The sequence below is a fragment of the Sitophilus oryzae genome, unplaced genomic scaffold, assembly GCF_002938485.1.
Source record: "Sitophilus oryzae breed Bouriz unplaced genomic scaffold, Soryzae_2.0 scaffold_1576_pilon_pilon, whole genome shotgun sequence".
NCBI classification, from domain to species: domain Eukaryota; kingdom Metazoa; phylum Arthropoda; class Insecta; order Coleoptera; family Curculionidae; genus Sitophilus; species Sitophilus oryzae.
The window spans coordinates 17,691,861-17,718,485 of NW_022146254.1; the positions used below are offsets into that span (position 1 = coordinate 17,691,861).

The following is a 26,625-nucleotide window of genomic DNA, read 5'->3' on the forward strand; positions in this document are numbered from 1 at the left end:
GCAAGTTCATTTCACTTTTAAAAATTAAGCAAAGCATATGGGACAAAGTACAAAATACTCAGAAGACAGAAAAATAATGCTTTAGGAAAATTTCCTCACGAAATTATTGCACCGCGTGTTTTAAAGCTAAGGTAAAAACAACCATTCGATAAACCCTGTATAATATAGCACAGTACTGAAGTTTATACAAACCTGAGATTAAGAATTAAAGTTGATATATTTATATACAGTTTGCCAAAAAAAAATCAATAAGATTGGGCTAAAAATAAAAAATATAACATTTTCCGTTGCAAAATCCTTACCTTTACAAATGTACCATTATCCTTTAATGAGCAGCAAAAACAAACAAATCATAATATTATCAAATAATACCCTGCTAACAAAACTTAAATAAAAATTATTACATCTTAAAAAAGAAATTAGAACTAGTATACCTATATTCCGCAGATTGCTAGCTCTCGAAGCGATAGATACTCTGATATATTTTTCTTATATTAAACAAATATATTTTACAATCCTAAAATTATCATATTCTCTCAAAAATTAATTAAGGAAAAAATATTGTAAATGTAGGCCTATTTCTATGTTCGTGAATATTTATTAGAAACATTTTTATTTTCATACAAATATCCAGATATGTGTACATTACGTGTTACCTACCAGGAAGTAAAAACTAGGCATAAATCAAAGAATAGTTTCGGAAAAGAATTTTTACATCTTGATTTTAACGGATTTCGATATCTCCAAAAAGAAAAACATAAAAAACACGTGACGCTTCAAGCTAAGTGTGAAAACTCGAAGCAGATATTTTCGAAATCTGCAATTTAAAGGTTTCTTAATAATATGTGCCAGATGTTGCTGATGGCATCTCTATCTATTTCCCTTCCATCCATGTGTTTTATATCAGGCTCCATATAATTTATCGATATTATGCGTAAACCGAGTTTTATGTCTTTAAATCTTAATGTTTGTTTTGGTATGTTCTTAAATTTTTATACCGTATGATTGAATAAAAAACGGCGTCCAGTTGGCTTGGAAATGACGATCAAAGACATTTCCTATATACCTAATTCTACATATAAAATGACAATGATTTTCATTTCAGAACTATCGCTGACTCCTTTTTTTTTCGATGCGAGCCTTCCTATTTGAAGGGTCAATTTTATGTGGCAGATTTTAAATAAGTCTACCATAAAGTTAAAAAAAAAGCATTATTTGAAAAGAATTAAGATAACAAGTTTACAATAAAGAACGATTATTTATGTTTCAAAAAGAAACAAAACTGAAAGAGAATAGAACTGAATGTTCTATTTATTTTTTTTAAAGACAAGAGTACATATAGTACAAATTGACATCAATAGTACAAGCTAATAATATGAGTTTGGACTAAAATTCTCTATTATGTTTAGATAAAATTTCCATACATTAGGAAATGTTATTTTAGCTAATCGATTGCTATTTTAAAGGGCGGTTATAGTTTGCTTATTAGAGGCGAGAGATAACCTACTATGCAAATTTGAACTTCCATAGAAACATTTCTACAAGCAAATGATAGTGTATAATAAAGAAAAACAAAGCTGCAACCTCACAGAAAACTTAAGTCTTTTCTTGATTTAAGTTAAGTCATTTGATTTTAAGTCGTTTTTTCGAAAGCTGACTTAAAACTTAAAATTTAAGTCTATTTATCGTATTACGCGTGCGTAATGAATCTGTTTTCTTTCAAGTGAATCCCCGACTACGTTATGTAGCCCGAAAGACGAAAGAAAGAAATTTATCTCGAATAAATTGAAGAGTATCTTAAAATCCTCCAGCCCTTAGCTTATGCCATCGAAATATTACATTTTGATCAAAACACATCACCATTTTTAATAGACATGTATTCGGTGACATCTAAACTGTAATGGTATCTTAACATATAAAGACTAAAAAATCGGTTAAATTTTATAAAAAAAATATTTTCGGGTTCATAGTTATATACATAACATATTCTGAAAATTAAATGTTTTATTTTATGTGGTTTTAGTTAGTTCGTCTGTACCTACAATAAATGAATAATATGATACTATACTTACTAAGAAAATCGCTAATTGGTAATACAAGAAAATTATTAAACATTTAAAAAAAGGTACTTAAATTCAATTCTGGTTATCTTGACTTGGGGATAGTTATATTGATTTAAGTCGTTTTACTGACTTAACTTGCAGATAATCATGATTTAAGTCAAAAATATACAGGGTTGTTCACCACATACGACACGGAGTATTGTAGCTAAACGATTAGATTTTTACAAATTGTAAGTTTTGGGTTCGTTGAAGGTCTATTAGAGCTACAATTTAAAAATATTTTTACAAGAGACTTGTATTTTTTTTAAATGGAACGCCTTGTATATTATTCTATTTTTAGATTCTACGATTGAAATAAAGCTAAATTTGATTAAGGTTTATCACACTTAAACCTTACCGTTTTTGAAATATTTTTAATTTTATGAAATTGCAGTATAAATTTTAACGCTTCATTTCTTCAAGGGTATCGAAGGTTTTAACACTAAATATTTACTGAAGTTTATTTGTTGCTCAGATATTATGTTGCAATAATAAACAAGATACTATCTTATACAGAGTGTCTAAAAATTTATATTAAATAACTACTACTTTAAACGGCAATAACTTGTTTAATTTAAATAGAACACCCTGTATATTTTACGAGAATCAGATGCACAATTTAATTGTCTATCAAATTGTATTACACCATTCTATACCTATCTCTTCAAATTTTCGAAGAAAATGTATTTTTTATAATGTAAACCTCATTTACCATGGAATATTGACATTCTAGATTATTTTTAAAGATGTAACAAATTTCCAAAAAATATCAGTTACTAATATTGTCGATATAGTTCACTTATTTCATTAAAAGATAAAAAAAAACTGTTTAAATATTTTTTGTTAAAGGGGACCAATTAATATGATCCCAGTATTCAAACTACATTAATGATTAATTGACTGTTTACGTTGATTAATAATAATAATTGCTCCAAATACTAAAAACTGAATTTTGTATGTGTATTAGATAGTGTGGTAAAAAGTAACACATTATAAATTTTATTTAATTTTTTGGCCAATGTAACAGACATTTAATTTATATATTTTTAATTTATAACCGAGATTTTCATTTTCACAACTTATTATTGTATTGATTTCTGAGTCGAATCCACATTTATTTAGAATCATTTATTAATTAAAACAATTAAGTATGTAATTAACTAATTTTTGGGCGTTTGAATTTTGTCGAATTTGACTTAAATCATTTTCATTTTAAAAATGACTTAAGTCTTTTTTAAACTGATTTGTTGTAGCTTTGAAGACAAATATACGCACATTTTTCGAGAAATTTTGTCTAACTGTAAAACTCAGATATCAGATATGTTCCTGTAGGTTTTGCTTATTTTATAAATATCTTCTGCGGAAAACGTTATCTAAACATAGTACATTCCATCTAGTGGACAATATACTGTCATTGGACGTTTTCTGTGAACATAAGCTTGTAGAAAGAACAATATCGTGGGAAGTAAATATAGTGAAATAACCAATCCGAAGAATCAATAGTCCAAATCCAACGCTGATAATTCCAATCGTGCCGATTGCACTCACTGCTTATCGTAATATTACCATGAGCAGTGAGTGCAATCAGATGACACGGTAGACTAATTCTGATGAAAAATGATAGCTAGCGTGGAATTGGCACGAATATTCAGCATGTAGCGACTGAGAGTTTTGTTTAGAAAGTAATAGCTTTGGTAATAGAGAGGTATAAAACGAAGAAATTCGCCGACGTTTTTGTATATTACTTTCAAATCTATGACACATCATTCATATCAAATATAATTAATAAAGAAATGATAAAATCTCAATTAGTTTTTACAAAAAGAGGCATTAAATTTGGTGGTTTACGTGCTCACTATTACCTACATTTTATATTGGTATACAAAATGATTTGTAACCTAATATTATATTTTTGACTTGAAATTAAACTATCTAGAACAATAACGTACTAGAACATTAATGTTTCTTCGAACTCTCACTCCGGGATACCAAGACGACATTCCTGTTCTGTATAATAGGCAAACTATACCAATTAATTGTCAAGCTTCTGGAAACTTTCCGCATTATGAGATAAAATATATTGCATTAATTGCATACTTCCTACATACTCTAAAAAAAATAAATACTCTAAAATAATTCTAGAGAACTTTAGACACACACCTTTTGATATAATATTATAAATATTATTAAATTTCGATAATTTTACAAGATTCCCATAGTTCCAGTGAACTGAAAAAAATAAAGGTTTTCCTTGATATATGTAATATCAATCTTCGGATTGTCACGGGATTTTTACAGGACACAGTCTCCTCAATAAACACTTCAATAGATTGAAGCTAAGAAACAACGGCGAATGCAGATTCTTTCGGGAAAATGGGGAAACACCAGAACACCTCATGAGTGTGCCGAGATGACAATCATTAGTCCCATCGGAGACTGATATCGAAGATGGAAAACTAACCTCTGTAAAATCGTCTCAGATACTAGCATTTGTCAAGCCTTGATACTGTATGATAAATTATAACTCAAGAAAGGGGGACACAAGAGGTACAAGCTAAGTTTAGACTGAAGGCTAAGTATATCAATAATTAATAAGTAATTTTGCTACGGTAATCGCAAAAAAAATTCGATGCACGTCATTGACAATAAAGCCTATAAACCTGAGTAAATGAGATTTTAATAAAAATGTTTAAATTTTTTGTATAATTTAAGATACCGAGCAGCTTTTCATTTTACTTCATAGAGCAAACGATTGTAACAGAGATTTAATTAGGTCAAAGCTGCAAAAATTAGTTTAAAACTATTTTTATTATCGCCATGTTGGTCACACTGCGCCACGATCAACAACGTTGTCGTGTATTATTTGACAATTATCGCAATGTCATTATTTTGTATAATATCGTGTTGTTGAATCTTTCGGAGTAATTCACGTTTTTTTGTCGATTTTCATAGTCTTTTTTAAAAAATTGAACTTTTAAGCATCAACAGTTCTTTTGAGAACTAAATTTTCGAGTTTTTATATTGCATTTCTTGAAATTTGTGTGTCGAAACAAAGAGCTTGTAGCTTTCCTGATATTTTGAACGAAAACGTGATAATAAAGGTCCATTACGTCTTTTATTACCCCTGACTGCAGTCATAGAAGTATGACAATGAAAAGGGTGCTCAGGCGTTTGTGCGCCCTTCCACGTAGTTTAGTTGCCCAAGAAGCCTGCCGTCATTTTTTCTACAATGAATGGAACCTTTGTTATTGTGTCATATGCTTCTATAGTCTTCCCAATTAGAACATTTAAAAAAGGTGTATTCTATATTATCAGCTTCAGTACAATATAAACATTCGTCTGTTGTGGAGAGAGTTCTTTCATGAAGATATTTTCGAAAGCAGCAAAAAAAGTAGGTTTGATTGGTAAGCACATTATACCATAGCCGGAGAGCTGGCGACATATCTAGAGAACATATTTTAGGCAAGTTAGAATAACAAAAAAAAAGTTTAATAACTTGTGAACCCAGAATCCTGTCTGGCTGGGGGTTGGGGGTATTTCGCTACTGCGCAACCCATAACATTTGCAAAAAAATAAATCCAAAAAACATTCTTTAGGCAACTTGAAATTTGTTTATTCTTAAATTTTAGCATCTATTTAACCTAGAAATAAGTATGCCAGACTTTTTTTTCGGGTTTAAGGTGTAATCCGACCATTCCAAATATGTTTAATTATTATACCTGGAAAACATACTTGAGGCATTCTAAAATTTTTACAGCGTGTTTATTAGATGATATTAAACAATATGTGTTAATTGCCAGGATAAAGGACCTGGCGCAGGAATTTACTGCAGCAGTCCAAAGACTGAGATCTGCCACAGTCTTGGAAAACACACCACTATTTTCCAAGCTGAGCTATATGCGATTGAAACCTGTGTGCAACTGCTGGTAGAATAGCAATACACCGGGAAAACAATAAGCATATTTTCGGATAGTCAAGCCGCGTTGAAAGCACTTGAGGCAACGAAAAGTACGTCCAGGACGATTCTTCATTGTAAGAAACTACTCAATATATTAGGAGATGGAAACAAAGTGTCGCTAATATGGATACCGGGACATGTCGGCCTAGAGGGAAATGAACGTGCTGATTCCCTCGTCAAAACTGGTGCAAGCTCGCCATTCGTGGGCCCAGAACCGACACTTAGCGTACCAAAAAATCTCGCAAGAGACAGGCTCTGTGAATGAGTTAGGGGTGTGACGTTTTGGGACTGGTGTGACAGTCCCGGAATGGAACATACCAAGACAATCCTAGCAGGGCCATCCAAACGTAGAACACATGAACTCCTAAAGGCTGGTAGGAACGGAGCGCGTACGCTTACTGCAGTATACAGGGGCCACTGCCGGCTGAGATCACATCTACAGAGTATGGGACTGGTGGAAGACGCCGAATGCCGCCTCTGTATGGAAGATGACAAAACAATGAAGCACGTTATGTCTACCTGCCCCGCTGGGGGCAGGACCAGGTGTGAGGTGTTTAGCAAACCCATGCTAGACCTAACAGACCTAGAAGACATATCACCCTCGGACATAACGGCCTATGTTAAAAGGCTGGGTCTTGAGGGTGAACTTTAATGCTCTTTTTCTATTAAAGAGCTTGTAGAAACTGAGCCACAATAGGTCCTCGCGGCCTCAGTGGAGGGTCCCACCTGGAACTCACTCTTAGTAAAATACAATAATTGCCAGACGAATTAACGGGTTTTAATACTTGCCTGACGCGAATAAAGAGTTTAAATGAGCGCGACAAAAAAGTCTTATGAGTATTTATAAGCGCGAGAAAGATTATTGAGACCCGTCGGCAGCCGATGCGGCTGACGTAACAATATTTTGGAGTACTTCAAATTTTCATAAAAACAATTTTTTTTCGGTTTCATTTCAATTATTTGCAGGCATTTAATTCAGAGATTATTTTGTTGGAATTAAGTTACCATGTACAAATATGTATTTATAAATTAAATATTAATGTGCAAAGTTTAAATAGTTATAAATGATATAATAGATATATTGTTTCGCAATTTTACATTAAGATTCATCTCATAAATTCATCACAATCTGGCAGCGCTGTCACCATCGCTTGTCACTCAAAATTGATCACGTGCATCGGAAATTGTTTTGCGATTACTTTACAATTTCCGGACTTGATGTAGTATTTCAAATCCTACCAGTGTAACCCCTTCTTTCAATTTTATTCCAACTTTGCTTTTCCATAATCAAAACTATGACAACCTGCATTTTTAATGGCCCATATCTATGAAATGTTTAAATGTAAATTTACTACTTTTAAACTTGTCTTTTAAACAGACCACGCATTTAGAATGGCCTAGCCTACGTAGGTTAAAGGTTAATAAATCTGCTTACCCGATAGAGAGCGGGCAAATTGTCATTTTTCTTTCCCTTGCTGTCCTGCGGAAAATTCCAATCTCGTACGGCTTTGCGGACTTCCGGTCCGTCCGGATCGACCAATCGGAAAGCGGTGATATTGGTGCCGCCATATTTGAATTCCTCTAAATCGACACCATGCAGGTCCTGAAAATTAATTCAGGTTTATCTTGTATACTTAGCTTCAATTTTTTTTACTATAGATTATAGTATATATAGTTCAAAATTTGAGCTATATCCGCTTTACTTAAGTCTGTTCAAACACGCCAACCTTGAAATAAAATACCTTCTGAAACTAAAATTTGGTTAATGTTGAAATTTTATAGCATGGTTCATATACAGGTTGTTTCAAAAAACATGTGCCACTTGTCATCGGGAGATTCCTCATATAAAAATATGATTTATTTCTTATATCAACAAAGGTGTGCCACTGACCTTCTTTTCTCTTCTTAGCAAAATGTTGTAGGCCGTTTAATGGCAATTAAAAGTTCAGTCTCCTTGATGAGATCTCTTGAGAGAGAAAATCGAGTTCAAAACTAATAGCAACCTATAACCTATAAGTTTTTAATGCCATTAACTGGCCAAAGTCTTAAATAAGTCTGTGATAAACAAAAAACAATGTCAAACTACTATCGAAACTGGACTTATTTGTAAGAAAATTATAATAAACTAGCGTGTACCCGCGACTTCGTTGGCGTCTTATTAATCATTTGTAATGGTGATGATAAAGCAAAGCGAGAATTTCCATTAACATACAAACTGGATAAAATTTTCTCACATTTATGTCAGCATAGAACAAAAAAAAATCGAGAAACCCCTTCTTATCGAACCTCTACACCCCACAGTCAATCCGTTTGCCAAAAATCAGATTTAAACGTCAAGCAGTTTAAGCAGAATAGTGATTACTCAATGGTCATATTTTATGAAACACCCTGTATAAATTTTTAAAAATCTTCAAATATGTAGAACAAAATAAAATATGTTTAAGAGTTTTTCCGAGAAACCCACCGGTTTTTAAATAAAAAATATTCTAATATTTGAGGGGTGGTTTCACCCCCTTAGAATTCGAGTTTCGAAAAATCCCTTCTTATCGAACCTCTACACCCTAAAGTCAATCCGTTTTACAAAAAATCACCTTTTTAGGTCAAGCGCTTTAAGCAGGATCGTGATTAATCGATGACCAGATTTTTCGAAACACCCTGTATACATTTTTAAAAAATCTTAAAATATGTAACAAAACAAAATAAAATATACGTGTTTAAGCATTTTTTCGGAAACTTGTCCGTTTTTTAAATAACAAATATTGTAATATTTGAGGGGTTGTTTCACCCCCTTGGAACTGGGATTTCGAAAAATCCCTTCTTATCGAACCTCTACACCCTAGAATCAACCTGTATGCTAAAATTGGCTTCTTAAGGCAGCTACAGACGTTCATGCATACTTGACAAGTGTACTTGTGCAAGCGTACTTGTGCAAGCGTACTTGTATAAGAATCTTGAGCGTGTGTAGAACTTGTATAAGAATCTTGAGCTTGTACAAGTATTTCGACTTGTGCAAGTGGCATAGACTTGTACGAATTTTCTTCATGCCCCATTGACTTGCGCAAGTATGCATGAACGTTTGTATCACTTGCGCAAGCCTGAAGTTGGTTTTAGTAGGTTTAAGAACAATTTGTTTTCAATAAAAGGGTTAACCAGTAATAACAGTTTAAAATATGTTTCTTCATTCATTCGTAAATAATTTTGCCAATCAGCAGGGTAAAACTTCAATTTGTTTAAAATATTGGTATGCGAATAAATATTCCCCTTTAGAAGCGAGTTTTTGCACTAAAATCAACGGTTTTTTTTGTTTATGCAGAATCACGAACATCGCAAGAGCTAGCGCGTCTTTTTCGTCCATTTTTACCTACTAAAACCAGACTAAAACTAATCAAGTGCGCTTGTGTTGTGTGGAGTCAATGCAAACTTGTACAAGTACCCTTGCACAAGTACACTTGTCAAGTCTGCATGAACGTCTGTAGCCGCCTTTACGTTGAGTGGTTTGAGCAGCATCGTGATTAATCAGTGAGTCAGTCACTTAAGAATTTTATATATTAGTTTAGATTGAAAAAAAATGTAGAGTTTAAGTCCCTGTAGCTACAAAAAAATACAAACTCGGACCTATATTGATTCAAAAAAGAAATCTCTCCATTGTCGTTATTGTCGTTACTTCTCTCAAAAGATAATATAACTTTAAATGAAGAACTGTAAACGCTCTAATTAGAACAGCATTGATTTAAATCATTGTTTCACAGACATTTTCTTATTAAATTTAATGAGGACAATAATTAAAATTTGAGATCTAAATGGACAATTAGGCATAAATGCCCGAAAGCTTTACTTTTTTTGAGGAACTTAGCGAAGACAGAAAGACAGACCATTATACAGCTCTTAAGATTAGTAAATTATATGAAATAATTGACTTACCAGAGAAGTAATTAAGTAACTATGGTAGTCGCTCATCATCCCTATCTGTTGCGCTTGTTTTAGTACGTCGTAAATCCTCGGCGTTGAGCAATCAAGCACTATGTGACTCTCTGCCGAATTTTTAATTTGTTTCAGTAATGGTCTGAAACAAAAAAGCACGACATTGTAAAACGAAGCTTCATAATAAAAAAGAAATTTTGCTCAATACTATCTAAAAAGGGGTATATGACAATTTTTCTGGGGGAAGAAGGTGAAACCTCAGCCGTTTTTTTGTCGACAATACGGCAGATCTACAGGGTGGCGCACCTCATTCGCCTCGGTTGATTGTACGAAAACGGAAAGATATAAAAACAAAATATTTTATGGGTATATATGGGGAGGCAATATGCACAATTTAAAATTATTTTGAAATATACAGGGTGTCTCAGAACTAAGATCCATACCAAAGGTATATTTTTTCTTATGAAACACACCCGGTATTTTATTTCATTTTTAGATTCTTGGGCCCAAAAAAGGCATTTATTATAAGCGTTAAATATGTTTAAAATCTTTGGTTTTTGAAATACTTAAAGATATTTAAATTTGCATGCTACAATAGAATAGACTATTAACACCCTGTACATTACTTTTCAGAATTAATTCTTGTGCTGAGTTTAAAGGTAAAGAAACCAAGTTTACAGAAAAATGTTATTGTTTCCGTAAATTTATACAGGGGTGTCAAAAGTTGGTGATCTATTTTAAGGATTTATTTTACATAAAAACTTTGTTATTTCAAATGCAACACCCTGTATTTGTTTAAATAAATCGAAGCAGATTCAAATGTTCTTTCAAACTATATTAAGTTTTCCTATACCTATCTATCTCAGATTTTGAATAAAAAGCGATTTTAAATAAAATGGCAATCATGATGGCTGGTATCGCCATGGCAATTTTCTAGTGACAGTAACTATTGTCAAAATCGACATTGGTTTATGGACATTATTATTTAAACAGTTTACTAAAATTTACCCACAATAGTTTAATATGTGAGTATTCTTTATTTTATGAAGAAAAATAAAGCCGTATCTGCTGGCGGAACGAATGGATATGTTACTAGTGATTTTATTTTGTGAGGAAAGTTATTTCTTGGCCTCAAGAGCTTATGCTCAAAGATATCCAAATCGGAATCTTCCTGATAAGTGTTGCTTTGAAAAACTACTTGTCCTATTTCCTATTTCGCAGAGTTGGTAGTGTAGTTTATAAGAAATTTATTAGGCAGAAACCTGTCGTTTGAAGTGAAGAAATTGAATTTGCCCTAAATGACTCTTTTATAGAAAATTCATATATCTACAAGATATCGTAAAATAAAACAAAGAACTACTTCTTCGTTTTTCTTGATAGAATAATAAATACATATTAATATTAATAAATATTATTTATTAAACTATTGTAGGTAAATTAAATAAAAGTAAACTGGTATAAATTTAAATAAAGTCTATAAACTAATTTCGATTTTGAAAATAGTCACTAACTGTCACTAGAAAATTGCCATGGCGATACCAGTCATCTTGATTGCAATTTTATCTAAAAATCGCTTTTTATTCGAAATCTGAGATAGATAGTCATAAGAAACCCTAATATACTTTGAAAGAGCATTTGAATCTGCTTCGATTTATTTAAAAAAATACAGGGTGTTGCATTTGAAATAACAAAGTTTTTATGTAAAATAAATCCTTAAAATAGATCACCAATATTTGGTACCCCTGTATAAATTTAAGGAAGCAATAACATTTTTCAGTAAAGTTTATTTATTTACCTTTACACTCAGCATAAGAATTAATTCTGAAAAGTAATGTACAAGGTGTTAATAGTTATTTCTTTTGTAGCATGCATATTTAAATATCTTTAAATATATCAAAAACCAAAGATTTTAAACATATTTAACCCTTATAATAAATGCCTTTTTTTGGGCCCAAGAATCCAAAAATGAAATAAAATACCGGGTGTTTCATAAGAAAAAATGGTATGGATCTTAGTTCTGAGACACCCTGTATATTTAAAAACAATTTTAAATTGTGCATATTGCCTCCCCACATATACCTATAAAATATTTTGTTTCTATATATGTTCGTTTTCGTATAATCAACCGAGGCGAATGAGGTGCGCCACCCTGTATATATTAACCCTCAGAATATGTATCGAAAACAGTTGCAGCAGTGTTGTTGATTCCATAATTGTTGATTTTTTTGTAGAATTAAAGACAACAACAGCTTTTTAGAAGTCTTAGAGGACTTCTTCTTCTTACGACGCCGTCTCCTTTCGAAGGTTGGCGATCCAAATAGCTAACGTCATTCTAGATACAGCCATACGAAATATGTCGATTGATGAGCAACCAAACCATCTACGAATGTCCTTTAGCCAGGAATTCTGGCGTCTGCCGATAGATTTTTTGCCCTGGACTTTGCCTTCAATTATTAATCTGAGAAGTTCATACTTTTTACCCCTCATTATGTTGCCTATGTAGCGTGTTTTTCTTTCTTTGATGGTAAGCATGAGTTCTTTCTGTTTTCTCATTCGATTAAGAACCTCCACATTTGAAACTCTTTGGACCCATGATATCCTTAATATACGGCGGTAAATATACATTTCGAAGGCATCTAGTTTTTTTTCTAACGATATGTCAAGAGTCCAACTCTCACACCCGTACAGGAGAACTGAAAAAATGTAGCATCTGACCATGCGTACCCGTAGCTCCAAACTCAAATCTGACCTTGTGAAAAATTGTCTCATATTTATAAATGTTTTTCTAGCTTGTTCTATGCGGCTTCTAATTTCTTTCTTCGGGTCGCATTGATCATTTACAATACACCCCAAATACTTGTATGAAGACACTTGCTCTACTGGGTCACCGTTGATATCCAGGTGAATCTGCACAGGTGTTTTGATGAATGCAAGAACCTTCGTTTTTGTGGTATTTATGAGGACACCGCAGTTTTCACTATGCCGAACTAATTCATTCATTAGCCTCTGCAAATCTTGTTCATTCTCGGCCAGCACAACTGTATCGTCGGCATACCTGATATTATTGATCACTTTCCCGTTAATCTTAATTCCACATTCGATTCCTTCTAGAGCTTCTTTGAAGATAGCCTCTGAATATATATTAAATAAGAGCGGTGACAGCACACAGCCCTGTCTTACATTTCGTTTAATCGTGATTTCTTCTGACGATGTTCCTTCAATTTTAACCACTGCGTTTTGCTGCCAGGAAAAAAAGCTTGCTTAAAGGCTTGGCGGCACTGTTATCCCGATTTTACCTCACGGCAATTACTGTCGCCATCATTGCAAAAAATACTCAAAAAATTAGAAGCACGAAATTAAGCAGTAAAGAGCAGTAAATAAAAAGATTAATTACTCAAAATAAATTAATTTAAAAAACAGATTATAAATCGAAATCAAAAAATAAATGCTGAAATGAATAAAGATGCAGAATGTTTCAAATTTCCAGGACATTTTACCCAATGTATTCTTGACCAGCTTTACTTCAAAAATTTAAAACAAAAACTACACTTTGTGTAGTTTCTTTGCAGGAAAAATTTGACATTATCTAGTACAAGTAACGTGTAACTAGATTGTAACTTCTTGATATTTTTATAGTTTAGGACACATTTTTTTTTTAAGAAAAGTTAGGTATTAGAAATATACAGGGTGTTTCAAAACAAATGCGAAAAACTTCAGGGGGTGATTCCTTGTTCAAAATAAAGGGTAGTTTGCTTTATAAACGTTGGGTCAAAAGTCAACCATTAGGGAGATATCGCGGTACGAAGATGGCGGAAAAATAATGTTTTTATTTTTTATCTTTAAAACGAAAAGAGATAGACTAATGAAATTTTACGGAAGCATTCGGAAGCATTACTATTATGAAAACACACTTTCTGGTAATTTTTTCACTTTTTTAAAATGAGTGGAAGGGGTTGAAATAAACTACCCCTATCATTCTTGTTAATAAAATTTAAAGAAAAATCTTATCAAACACATGCAAAAAAAATTAATTGTGATAGTTTAGTTTATTTAGAAACTTTTTTATTTCTTGTGTTTTTTTGATAAAACTCACCGATTTGAAATTAAAAAATAAAATGTAAAGCATTACATGTCAGGACAAAAACATTTTTAGATAAAGAATCTAGTGGGCAGCTGTAATTTTTTAGAAAAAATCTAGTCGGCCGCTGTCACTTTTTAGGATGTTTCTAATATTGTTTTATTTGACATTACCCTACTGCAATACGTTATTATCTAGATTATTATTATTATCATTATTATCACTAGATTCTTAATCTAAAAATATTTTTAGTCCTGACATGTAATGCTTTACATTTTATTTTTTAATTTCAAATCGGTGAGTTTTATTAAAAAAACACAAGAGATAAAAAAGTTTCTAAACAAACTAAGCTTTCCAAATTAATTTTTTTTTCATGTGTTTGATAAGATTTTTCTTTAAATTTCGTTAACAAGAATGATAGGGGTAGTTTATTTCAACCCCTTCCACTCATTTTAAAAAAGTGAAAAAATTACCAGAAAGTGTGTTTTCATAAAAGTAATGCTTCCATAAAATTTCATTAGTCTATCTCTTTTCGTTTTCAAGATAAAAAATAAGAACATTATTTTCCCGCCATTTTAGTACCGCGATATCTCCCTAATGGTTGACTTTTGACCCAACGTTTATGAAGCAAACTACCCTTTATTTTGAACAAGGAATCACCCCCTGAAGTTTTTTGCATTTGTTTTGAAACACCCTGTATATTGAGTTCTATGGAAAATATATTATAATCATAATATATCTATTTTGTTTTAAGTAATTTGCATACGTATGTAAGTTGGATGAACATAAAATAGTGTCATCTGGGAATCTATGTTCTGTTGATTTCTCGACAAGGTTTTACTTTATAATCCTCTTTAATAATCGAAATTTTTATAAATCAACAGCAAGTTGACGTGTATTTTTTCGTACTATTACCACAGTTAAGCAGCAATATTGTTTGTTATTAGAAGGGGTGGCCGCTTGAAAACACTCCTTTTTTGATTTTTGGATCGTTTAATTTGCGTTGACAAACAAAATTTGCGATCCTAAATGTTGATTACGAGCAACCCATTACCGAATTTCGCGATATCGTCTGCTGTTTATAAGAGGTGTTAAGGCAGTTCAAATTTGGGAATCACGATTGCTATTTCTCTACTTCGAAACTACAACTAGATAACTAGAAAATTGGCTGTTTTGAGTTAACTCTTACCAACCTTTGTTATTTTGGATTATCTTTCTATCGCAACAACTAGATAACTTAAAAATGACGTCATCCACTTTATATTTAAAGTGTGAAACGTAGATATTTTCCAAGTAAAGATATTACAACAACTAGACAGCTCAAGTTGTCAAAACTATGATTTTGAGTATAGTAGAGTAGTCCCATATTTGGGACATTCTGTATATTGTAAAAATATTTTTAAATTGTAGCTCTAATAGTCCTTCAACGAACCCAAAACTTCTGTAAAAATCTAATCGTTTAGCTACAATACTTCGTGGCGTATGTGGTGAACAACCCTGTATTTTTATCCGTATATAAAAACAAATACAAAATGCCAGCATTTTTTGGTAGTTTTTTTCAAAAATATTGTAAATTATTTATGCGGTCATATATCCAACAAAAAGGTTTAAAATCAATTTTTCAGACGCAGCAGTTATAATTCTTTCCCAAACAAATGGACCGTAACTACTACACCGATTTAAACTGTGCGTAATTTAAAAGCATATTGCCAACACCGTTGTCATAAAACCAATGTTGAAAGTGGAAAATGCAGTCGCATGCAGTTTTTTGCAATTTTTATTAGGTCGCATATTTGTTTTTTCGACTAACTGAAATGTGTCGTGTTGGAAAATAAAATAAAAAAATGTTCGCAGTTAACATGGTAAAATGATAAATAAATCTAATGCTCGTGTGTCAGACAATTTGTATAATTATCGTATTAAAATGTTAGCTAATTATAAACAAAAACCGAGTAGCTAGATTACCAGTAAGTTTTTATATTAAATTTTTTTCAAATGTCAATAATAAAAATGTTTTAGAAAAACTTTTTTATTGTTGACATTTTGAGAAAAATGCATTCTTCATAAAAATATTGGCTTGATCTAAAATGGTAAATCCCGTTTATAATCTTCCAAATTTCCTTACCGTTTTAGAGGAAATTAAAGAAAATGTAGATGTAATTTTTGAAATGAACTGCTTAAAAATGTTACTGTATTTTCACAAAATTGTAAATATAAAACGGTAAGATTAGTGCGGTAAACCGTAATCAAATTTGCATTTATTTTAATCAGAGAAACTGAAAATGTAATGATAATAGAGAGTGTTTCATTTAAAAAAATGCAACTGTAATATTTTTTCTTTATTTGGGACACTCTGTACCTTTTCAAAATAATATTAAATTGTAGCTTTAGTAATCCTCCAATGATCCCATTACACAATTTTTAAAGCCATAATCATTTGACTACAGTACTCCGTGTCGAGATGAATAATCCTGTATACATAAATAGCAAAAAAAACATCTATTTTTATCCTAAAAATAAATTTAAATAAGAAATAACAGGAACCTCCACATCGCCGATAATTCCAAAAAAATAACCCTATTAACCCCTTCTCGCCACACCTTTAAAAGAAATAAATTGTGGCCAATAAAAGTCTTACTTAAAATTAATTTACTTTTTTTCTTTCCTGCTGTTGGAAAATTTTTCTCCGTTCTATAATGGAGCCCGAAGAAAACCGTTGAGTTGTAATTAAAGACGTTAATGGAAGAAGAAAATTCATAGCAAAAAAAACCGTTATTCAGTTTTATGATGTGAATTTACAGCATGGTATTTAAGAATCTAACGGAATAATTTTAAATGCATTAATGACTTTTTTTACTAAATTTCTTACTTAAAATAATCGTATCTTAAAAACGCTCAGCGTCTATCTATTATGGGTGCCACATTTAAAAAAAATGGGATATTGCATTTTAAACTAACAATGTTGGCGACGCTATAGAAATTACCCTGTATAAAATAATGTAAATTTTCCTTCTCAGGTTTATTCTGTTATCTTTAGTGTTAAGGAAAATATAGCTAAGTATTAATAAACTAGTATAATAAATAAATAAATCAGAAATAGAATGTCGACACCGCATAGTGCTTCAAACAAAGATAGTGTTCTATATACAGACTTTTATACTGAATCCAATTATTCTACACAAAAATAGGGAGCACAATATGAATATAATAGATACTAGTATTATTACTTTTTTATCGTGACATCCTGTATATACAAATATATTTTTAAAATAATGCCTCTTTATAAACCATACTAGCTTGTACCCGCGACTTCGTTCGTGTCGAATTATTCATTTGTAATAGTGATGATAAAGCAAAGCAAGAATTTCCATTAACATACAAACTGGATAAAATTTTCTCACATTTAAGTCAGCATGAAAAACAATTCACAGTCCTTTACAAAGATGCCACCGGGGGGGCATTGAAAATGATGAATAAAAACGTAAAAATATGATTAGCGTTAATATGAGTGTATTACATACATATGTTTAAATAACGAACTTAACAAAAAACAACAGATTTAAAGATTCGCTGAAAAAGTAGTAATGTTAAAATTAAGTAAAACATTATCAATAATAATTATGCGATCGCACCTATCCGTAAAACAAGCAAGCAAAAAAAAGAATTCTTACGGAAAGTTACACTTTACGATATAATTTTTTAACTGTTAAAGGCAAACCCCATTTAAACACAAAACTTTATAATACCTACTACTGTATTTAAAATAATTTTTTTAAATTACTAAATTCTTAGCCACGCTTCTGTTTTTCTTGGCTGTTGTGCGTTACGTCACAGATTAACAGGCCCACGTTTGCACCACAAGGCGATGCTGCAGACCACTAGGTAGACCGGTCGTAGAAATTTATGTTATACAACTTGTAGTCAATCTACACAAATATTATGAAAAACTTTTTTTCTTTTAAAATGTGTTCAGATTTTGTAAAAAGTATAAGTTAAAATCGCAAAACTTAAATTTGATATGAGTTTCTTAGTTTTTAACTAATATAGTGGCGAATTACAAAAATTCCTTTTCAATGAAAATTAATGAGTTAAATAAAATAATTTAATAAATTACTAGCTTTTTCTCGCGACTACGTTCGCGTTACACCTCGAATCGTTCATGCATTGATTTAAATGATTTTTTACTTCTTTATAGAGAGCTAGTGAGCATAGATGTTTTTTATTTTTCATTTTTTTTATTTATTAAGAGCACTAATACTCTCTTTATAGGTTATTTTTTATTCTTTGAAGGATAATTGAGGAAGATATATTTCGTTATGATGTCACTAAATAAACCCTTGTATAACATTTTATACTGTCTGGTTTATAATGTTATAGTATTGCATTTTCGTAGAGCAAACTTTCATTCTCTATTCTACTCCCTAAGGGTATAAATTTCATAAATTCGCTTTACCTTTGTGCCAATTTTTATGTGTATAATCCAGAGGTCACCAAGTTTTATATAAATTTTTACTAACTTTACCCATTTGGTTGATGAATTTCAGAAATTTCTTCTAATTCTTTTTGTAGGATTTCATTCTTCTAGACCAAATAGTAAGGAATTTTCATACAATAAACTGTTCCGAGATAATTTTACTCTCTAAGAGGATGAATTTCCTAAAATCGCTTTGTGTAGCTAATTCACTAATGTCGTTTAAACGAACCTTTGTGCTAATATTTATGTATGTAAAGCTGGCGGCATGAACTCACTCTAAAATATCTAAAAACGTTATATATAATCTAACTGACACACCACTGACAATGACAAATAATTTATTTCTGGAGGTATTGTGTGTAGGTGTTTTTCAGGTATGTTTTAGTATTTAGTCGTTTTATACAAAGAAATAGCCATTAAGCACTATAAAAATACTTCATAACAAATCTACACATATATACTTTTCATTTAAAAAAAGAATCATCAAGATTGGTAAAGCGGTTTCGGCGGGATGGATGCAACAAAAAAACCCTTTGAGCTTTTATATATGTATGGATTAATTATTTTTCCAACATATTTTACTTTGCAAATTTTTATAAATAGTCAGACTCGCCAATATCGTACTCCGTGTCCAGCCTGTTTAGCCAAACGTAGGCCGATTCCTCTTCGACGGCGTCGTGACCCTGGCCGAAGGAAGAGTCTTGAAGACGCTCATCCGCGCATAGGAATAAGTTGACTGCGTAGCGTATTGCGTATTAATCGATTCTGAAATTTTCTATCTCGTGTATAACATGTTACGCAAGTTTATTATTTTAATCTCGATTTTAATAGATAAATGTGTGAAATGCCACCTGAATATCTTCCGCCATGACATGTTTTTACTTTTTTGTTATGGTAAAGTGATTTGTATAAACTTTATTCAATAACGTATATTTTCCTCCATTTGTGATTTTTTAATTTTAAGCGAAAATTAAGTATAACATTTTAGGAAAAAGAAACACTGTAATATTTAAAAGAATAAGAAGAAATTAGTCTTATTTTGAAAGGAAAATATAGAAAAAACTCTTTCTATAGAAAAAGTCTTTATACTAACCAGAATCCGGTGACATATACGCGGTCTCACCGGAAACATTACTTATTACTTCGCATAACTTGAAGAATATCTACTTTTAATAATGAACACTTCAGAAATACACCAGTAAAAACATTTATTATTTGAGATTAAAACTCGAATTAAATTATAAATATTAGTTACCTATGTTGTTATAGCTTTTATAGGCCTGTTTAACGACTTAATAAGTTACCTAGCGAAAAAATCTGTGCGCGTACCTACCACTATTGTTACAGGTTAATTCGTTAAAGAAATATGTTACACAAGTTAAAAACGCTAAAATTTTAATGGTATTACTTGTGCATTATTGGCCTTATAATGTAATTTGTTGGAATTATATCTTCTTTAAATATAATTAGACTTTTTAACGACTTTTAAGTTACCTAGGAAAAAATCTGTGCACGTACCTACCAGTATTGTTACAGGTTAATTCGTGAAACAAATGTGTTACATATTATTCGTGGTATTAGTGGTATTATATTGGAATCAGCTTGGCATTAGTGGGGCATTATATGAGAAATTTTGGTATTTAATTTGTATTTTTGGCATTACTTTGGCATTAGTATACAGACATTTGTCAGCGGTTTACTCCTTGTAGATAATCAAAAAGTTTTTTGATAAAATTTGCTTTTTATGTCAGATCATTTCTATGAAAAATTACATTAGATTTTTATTAAAGACGCTGGGTAATTAAAACATTGACTAATAAAGCTTGTCCACTTTAAATAAGGGGTCACGAAATATCCTCCTTGGAGTGTTTGGGTTAAGGGGTGTATAATAAATTAATCGTTGTTTTATAATAAAAACCATAAAACATTTATTTGTGAGTAAAATAATGCAATGGTTGGATATCTCTCCTTTATAATTAGGTGACTAAAAATACACTAAAATAATTAGAAAAAAAATCTTGTACTTATTTAGTAATTACGTCAATATTAATTAATTGACTTTCTAGTCTATTTTATTTTATGTACAAATATATTATTAAATTTTAAGCATTAAGTAATAAAACACTTTGTGCCCTCTTATATCGTAAGAGGTTACGAAATATACTCCTGGTTACACCCCTTACAGAAAACAGTGTAAGGGGTGTAAATAAATTGTATAATCACTGTTTTTTATAATAAAAACTATAAAACATTTCTTATTTGTGAGATTAAAAAAACAAAACAATGCATTGGTTAAAATAAGTACATTCAATACATATGTATGTGTTATAACATAATATAGCCATTACTATTATACTATTATTATTAAAATAATATGTGTGTAACATATTTCTTTAACGAATTAACCTGTAACAGACATTTATATGCCCAGTATATTTTTGTTTAACAAACCAATCAGGAAAAATCCAAAACCTACCGTTATAGGAGGTATAAGATGATTAAACTTATATAATGACAACTACTTATCGGATAACAAATTAATTACTACTGTCAGCTAGTTCAGCGACTGTCTAGGTAGAATATACCTAGAGTACCTACACCTACCTATGATGTAGGTAGATTAAAGCGTATTTTGACGTTACCTCTCACTTCGGTGTCACAAGCTGAATTTTTCAGGGATGGAAGCACAGTACATGATATGGGGACCCTTATTCCGAAAGGAGTACAAAATTAGACCGGGTAAAAGGGCACTATCATCAAAAACCGATATATTAATACCACCGTATAGAGAAAACAAATACTTATTTTTTCATCCAGTACACAACAAAGTCTTCGTAGGGAGTAATTTTTTATAATTATTTACGAAAAAACATTTCCATTAGCGCTTATGACCAAAAAAAACTTTAAACATAATAACTTTCATTTAACGAAAAACGAAGGCCAAAATGAAAAAAAAAAACAATTTAAAGGTTTCGCTTATGTCTTGACAAGGTATCAAAGCAAACCCCATATTTTTTGCTTTTAAACTAATAAAGATATATCAATAAACAATTAGCGATGTAATGGTTTTTGCGCGCGCTGGCCGACTGCCGCCGCTGCGCCGAGATTTCCTATACCCTTGTATATATGACGTCATTGTGTGGCAAATGTAGCATTTTAATTCGATTTGGGCTCCCTTATATAGGATAACAGAAACATTTTCAATGTTAAAACAATATGGCGATATTATTATATAACTTGGTAATATTTGAGGGGTAGTTTCGTCTCGTTGGAATTTGACTTCCGAAAAATTCGTTTGCCAAAAACAAACTTTTTATGTCAAGCAGTTTAAGAAGAATCGTGGTTCATTAATTACCCAACTTTTTGGAACGCAAAATAAATAAATAAATTATGCGTGTCCAACCGTTTTCCTGAAAGACTAACCGTTTTTTAAATAACAAACATTGTAATATTTGAGGGGCGTTTTCACCCTCTTGGAATTTGAGATTCGAGAAACTCCTCCCTATCGAACCTCTACATCCCACAGTCAATCCATTTGCCAAAAATCAGCTTTAAACGTCAAGCAGTTTAAGCAGAATCATGATTACTCAATGATCATATTTTAGGAAACACCCTGTATAAATTTTAAAAAATCTTAAAATATGTAAAATAATAAAGTAAAATATACGTGTTTAAGAGTTTTTCCGAAAAACTCTCCGGTTTTTAACTAAAAAATATTCTTATATTTGGGGGGTGATTTCACCCCCTTAGAATTCGAGTTTCGAAAAATCCCTTCTTATCGAACCTCTACACCCTAAAGTCAATCCGTTTTCTAAAAATTAGCTTTTTACGTCAAGCGCTTTAAGCAGGATCGTGATTAATCAATGGCCAGATTTTCTCTGTATACATTTTTAAAAAAATTTAAAATATATAAAGAAACAAAATAAAATATACGTGTTTAAGCTTTTTTTCGGAAACTAGACCGTTTTTTAAATAAAAAATATTGTGATATTTGAGGGGTGGTTTCACCCCCTTGGAACTGGAATTTCGAAAAATCCCTTCTTATCGAACCTCTACACCCTAGAATCAACCGGTAAGCCAAAATTGAGCTTCTTACGTTGAGTGGTTTGAGCAGGATCGTAATTAATTAGTGAGTCAATCACTTAAGGATTTTATATATTAGTACCCAAGTAGCAAAAAGAAATTCTAAAAGGATTGAATTATTTTATAACAGTCGAATAGCGTTGTCTTAAGCACTGCTTGATTTTATTAAGCGTTTGGTTTCGACCATTCTGTTTTTTAATAAAAGTTGTCATATTAAACTATTTTCTAGTGGTTTTTACAACGTATCCTATAACACATTAAACGATAATTTCTTTTAGTATGATATAACACTTAATAAGACAATGCTATATGATAACAAACATATTATTTTATTAGACTCTTATACCCACCATGTAAGAGTTCTATAATATTCATATAACTAGTAGTCACAAGATCATATAATAGTTACTTAAACTTGTCTTATTAAAGTTGTATTACGTTGTATGATAGAACGTTTTAAACTACGGTGCTGTATACAACACAGTTATATAGCCTTATATGATAAAATTGTGATTAACAAAATAAATTCGCTGTAATATCTGCATTATAAAACTGGTAATGTATAATATAACCTCATTTTAATTTAAAAGGTATACCTAGTTATTTATTTTGTTATTGTTGTTGTTGCAAAAGTAATATCTACTTACGAGTATAATCAATCACAGCTATTATGAATTCTGGACAAAGTTGGAAAAAACTTAACAAACGCAGTGGTAGTTATAAAGAGCATGTAAGAAAAAACTCCTCGAAATTACGGCAAATAATCCCGAGAATTCCCTGGGCTCTCAAAAGTCAAAATCTCTCGGGTTGTCTGGCTTCTTCAAAGCATTGTTGCCATTGGTGTAAAAGTTTTACTGTAGTAATGTTTGTATTGTTTTATTGTTGTTTTTCCAAGTCCTTAGTTTGCCGCTCACTCGTCGGGCACGCATGAAATGCATTGCGTGCATGAATCCATGAAAATCTGATCATGTTTGTTAGTTGATTGATACTAATCAAATGAGATTTGGCAACGTCTATTTGTCACAAATCTCAATATGTCCAAAATAGTTCTATAGTGCCTGGAAATTCTGCGTAATGATGTTAACGCAGCGTTAATGTTTAACGCAGAATTTTTGTATGGCCTATGGCCGCCATTATATGAAGCAAAATTAAAAACATCATAATACATTGTAAAATGTTATTTCTGAGAACTATTTTGTGATAAGATTCCCACATAACAGTAATAAGTGTTTAATTAAATTAAAAACAAGAATTTTTGAAAATTTTATTTTATTTTATTGTTTAAATTTATATGTAAACCTTAATCGAAATTAAAGCGCTTTAATTTTTTGCCAAATATATACCTATAATCTACCAGTAAAATTTTCGGCGCAACAAAAATTGTCCCTACTTTTCAAACCCTATTAATGATTTTTGATTACATATTTGTTGTACCTTCTGGTTCTACCTGCCATTTTCATTGTCGAGTAAAGTCTCCTTTTTAACAATCCACATCCTCTAGATTCATTTTACGACACACTTAAAATATAATTTGCTCCTAATATTCTTCGGTAAAAAATAATATACTCTTGTACCTCGCTAAATGATCAAATGTTTTTATTGTTCTGTTTCTTAGATGTGACCACGTAATAGACAATAAAACTAGTTTTATAATAGTCATATAATGCTGTGTAGAATAGTTGCATAAGAGTTGTATACCCTTTTTATAGAACTTCTATACTACTAAACGGTTGTATAAAAATGGGCCTTTTTTGGTTGTAAAGCTATCATATTACGGTCATATAGCACGTTATATGAATTGAGGTATCCTATAAAAATTATCACATAGCTGTTTATACAACCTTTATAAAATAAAATTTGCTACTTGGGTATAGATAACATCTGTATAAAACTTTTTTAATATCTTCTACAATGACTACGATATAAGACTTCCTCGCATTAATGGGCCACCCTGTATATAAAAAGGAAGACAAATTAGAATACTAAAATTATTCTCTTTGTTTAAACGAATGACTCTGCAGTAACAAATTCGAGTTATCTCAATAGTAAATCCGTTTACTACAGCCGGCGTGTCTATATCATTCCGACACCGTATATGATTACCATCTATTTCTCTAATGGCCCATACATTTCCCTCTCTTTATGTATATCGCAGTATAGTGGTAGTATAGTGTAGGAAAAGATATTTGTCAAGAATATTATTAGACAGCGGCTCGTGCTACTGTGGTGCTCCGACACATGGCACATCAAATGAATTGTTGCCATTTTCGAAACATTTGGTAATATTATTCATACTACTAGCGATAACAAATGTGTTTAAACTGCATTCGGCTTTTAATCTTCATTTAGAACCTAGCAATTAGTGGAATAAATTAGTGGTTTCAGTTGTTTAGCGTAGAAGTTTGTTCCTGTAATTTTAATTTAAGCATTCCGAACGTCAAAATTAGTGGTAGACATTTTCAATTAGTAGAAAAAATTATCAAACTTTTAACTTTTCAGCTTCATTAAGAACCTTGCAATTAGTGGAATAAATTAGTGATTTCAATTTGCGGTATAAGTTTGTTCTTTTAATATCAGTGTAAGCATTCAGAACGTTAAAATTAGTGGTAGGAATTTTCAATTAGTGGAAAAAGTTAACAAACTTTTGACTTTTCCACTAATTATACTTCAAAATTTGCGAGGAATGTCGTTTTGGCCCATAGATAAAAGAAAATAATCTTCTATTAAGATAGATATGAAACTTTATAGTAAAATTTTGCGTCAAAGCGCCCCTCCGTGTTCTTAGTAGAGACTACGTTTAACCCAGCGCCTTCGCCTTTTCAGCTGTAAATATTTGTTATGTTTATATTTGATTTCAAAGGATTTAGCTTTAAAGTTACACTGATATATTAATATATCAGAGTAACTTGATTAAAACATAAGAATATATATATTTTACAGTTTATTAAATATAAATTTTGACTACAAGGTAGAAAGTAAATCACAATATTTGATAAAACTTATAAGTAAACCATTTTTACAGTTAATAAATAATAAAACTATTTCTGACAATGATATTTAAAATTTAGATAGATAGAATATTAAAAAACATACCGGTATTTGCAGACGCAGGCCCAAATTCAATAAAAACCAAAATTTTTCTTGCGAAAATCGGGCTTTTTTTCACAGAAAAGGTATTTTTTGATTTATCAACAATCATTGTCAAGTTGACAATATACAGGGTGTCTTCTAATTAGTCTAAAAAAATGTGGTGTGATTCCTCATGTGTTCTTAAAACAATTTTTATATAACCATTAGGTCTAAAGTACTTCCTTTCTGATCTACAGGGTGTTAAAAATTAAAAAAAATCGATATTTTGCTTAACATAAATGGTACACTACTGCTTTTTTAAAGAAAATATATTTTTTTCTTGACTGGCCATCCTTTTTCAACAAAATTGATCTTTTGAGTTTTTCTTGTTCATCAAACGGTTGCCGAGAAAAAAATGAATATACTTATTAAGAGCCCGCCTTAAGCCGTTTTCTAATGATTTTTTATTTTTTAGATTAATTAAGAAACACCCTGTATATGCATATCACAGGCAACCAAATAAACTAGTAACCTCTAAAAATTATTTTTCCTACCACTAGCGACATACCGTGTTTTTAGTGAGTACTAAATTATTTTATCAAAATTTCACCATATAAGTTTCCAGGCAATGTTTTGCCTTTTAATTATCAGCCGTCAAGAGAAAATGTTGTTAGAAACCAAAAGTTTACTGTTTAATAAATTAAATATTAGGCTTTCTCTATGGATACAATTGATTACTGCAAGCTGTTGCTAAGATATTATATTAATTTTAATTGTGTTTTTTAGACATTGTGAATGATCATAAACTAAAAAGTATCAATTGTAATTGAAACCACTAATTTATTCCACTAATTGCGAGGTTCTGAATGAAGCTTTCCACTAGTTATATATCAAAATTTTCGAGAAATGTCATTTTGGCCCTTGATTATCTTTCGTCGTT

General features: G+C 31.1%; 1 protein-coding gene across 1 annotated transcript in view; it reads right to left on the bottom strand.

The window, feature by feature from the left end:
- Positions 1–26,625, bottom strand: part of LOC115879316 (glutamate receptor ionotropic, kainate 2) — a 344,372-nt gene that overhangs the window by 139,093 nt on the left and 178,654 nt on the right. The window contains exons 6-8 of the mRNA XM_030896084.1: positions 9,982–10,123; positions 7,496–7,663; positions 303–323 (exon numbers count right to left, since the gene is read on the bottom strand). Of these exons, the coding sequence (XP_030751944.1) occupies positions 303–323; positions 7,496–7,663; positions 9,982–10,123 (331 nt within the window). The remainder of the gene's footprint in view (positions 1–302; positions 324–7,495; positions 7,664–9,981; positions 10,124–26,625) is intronic.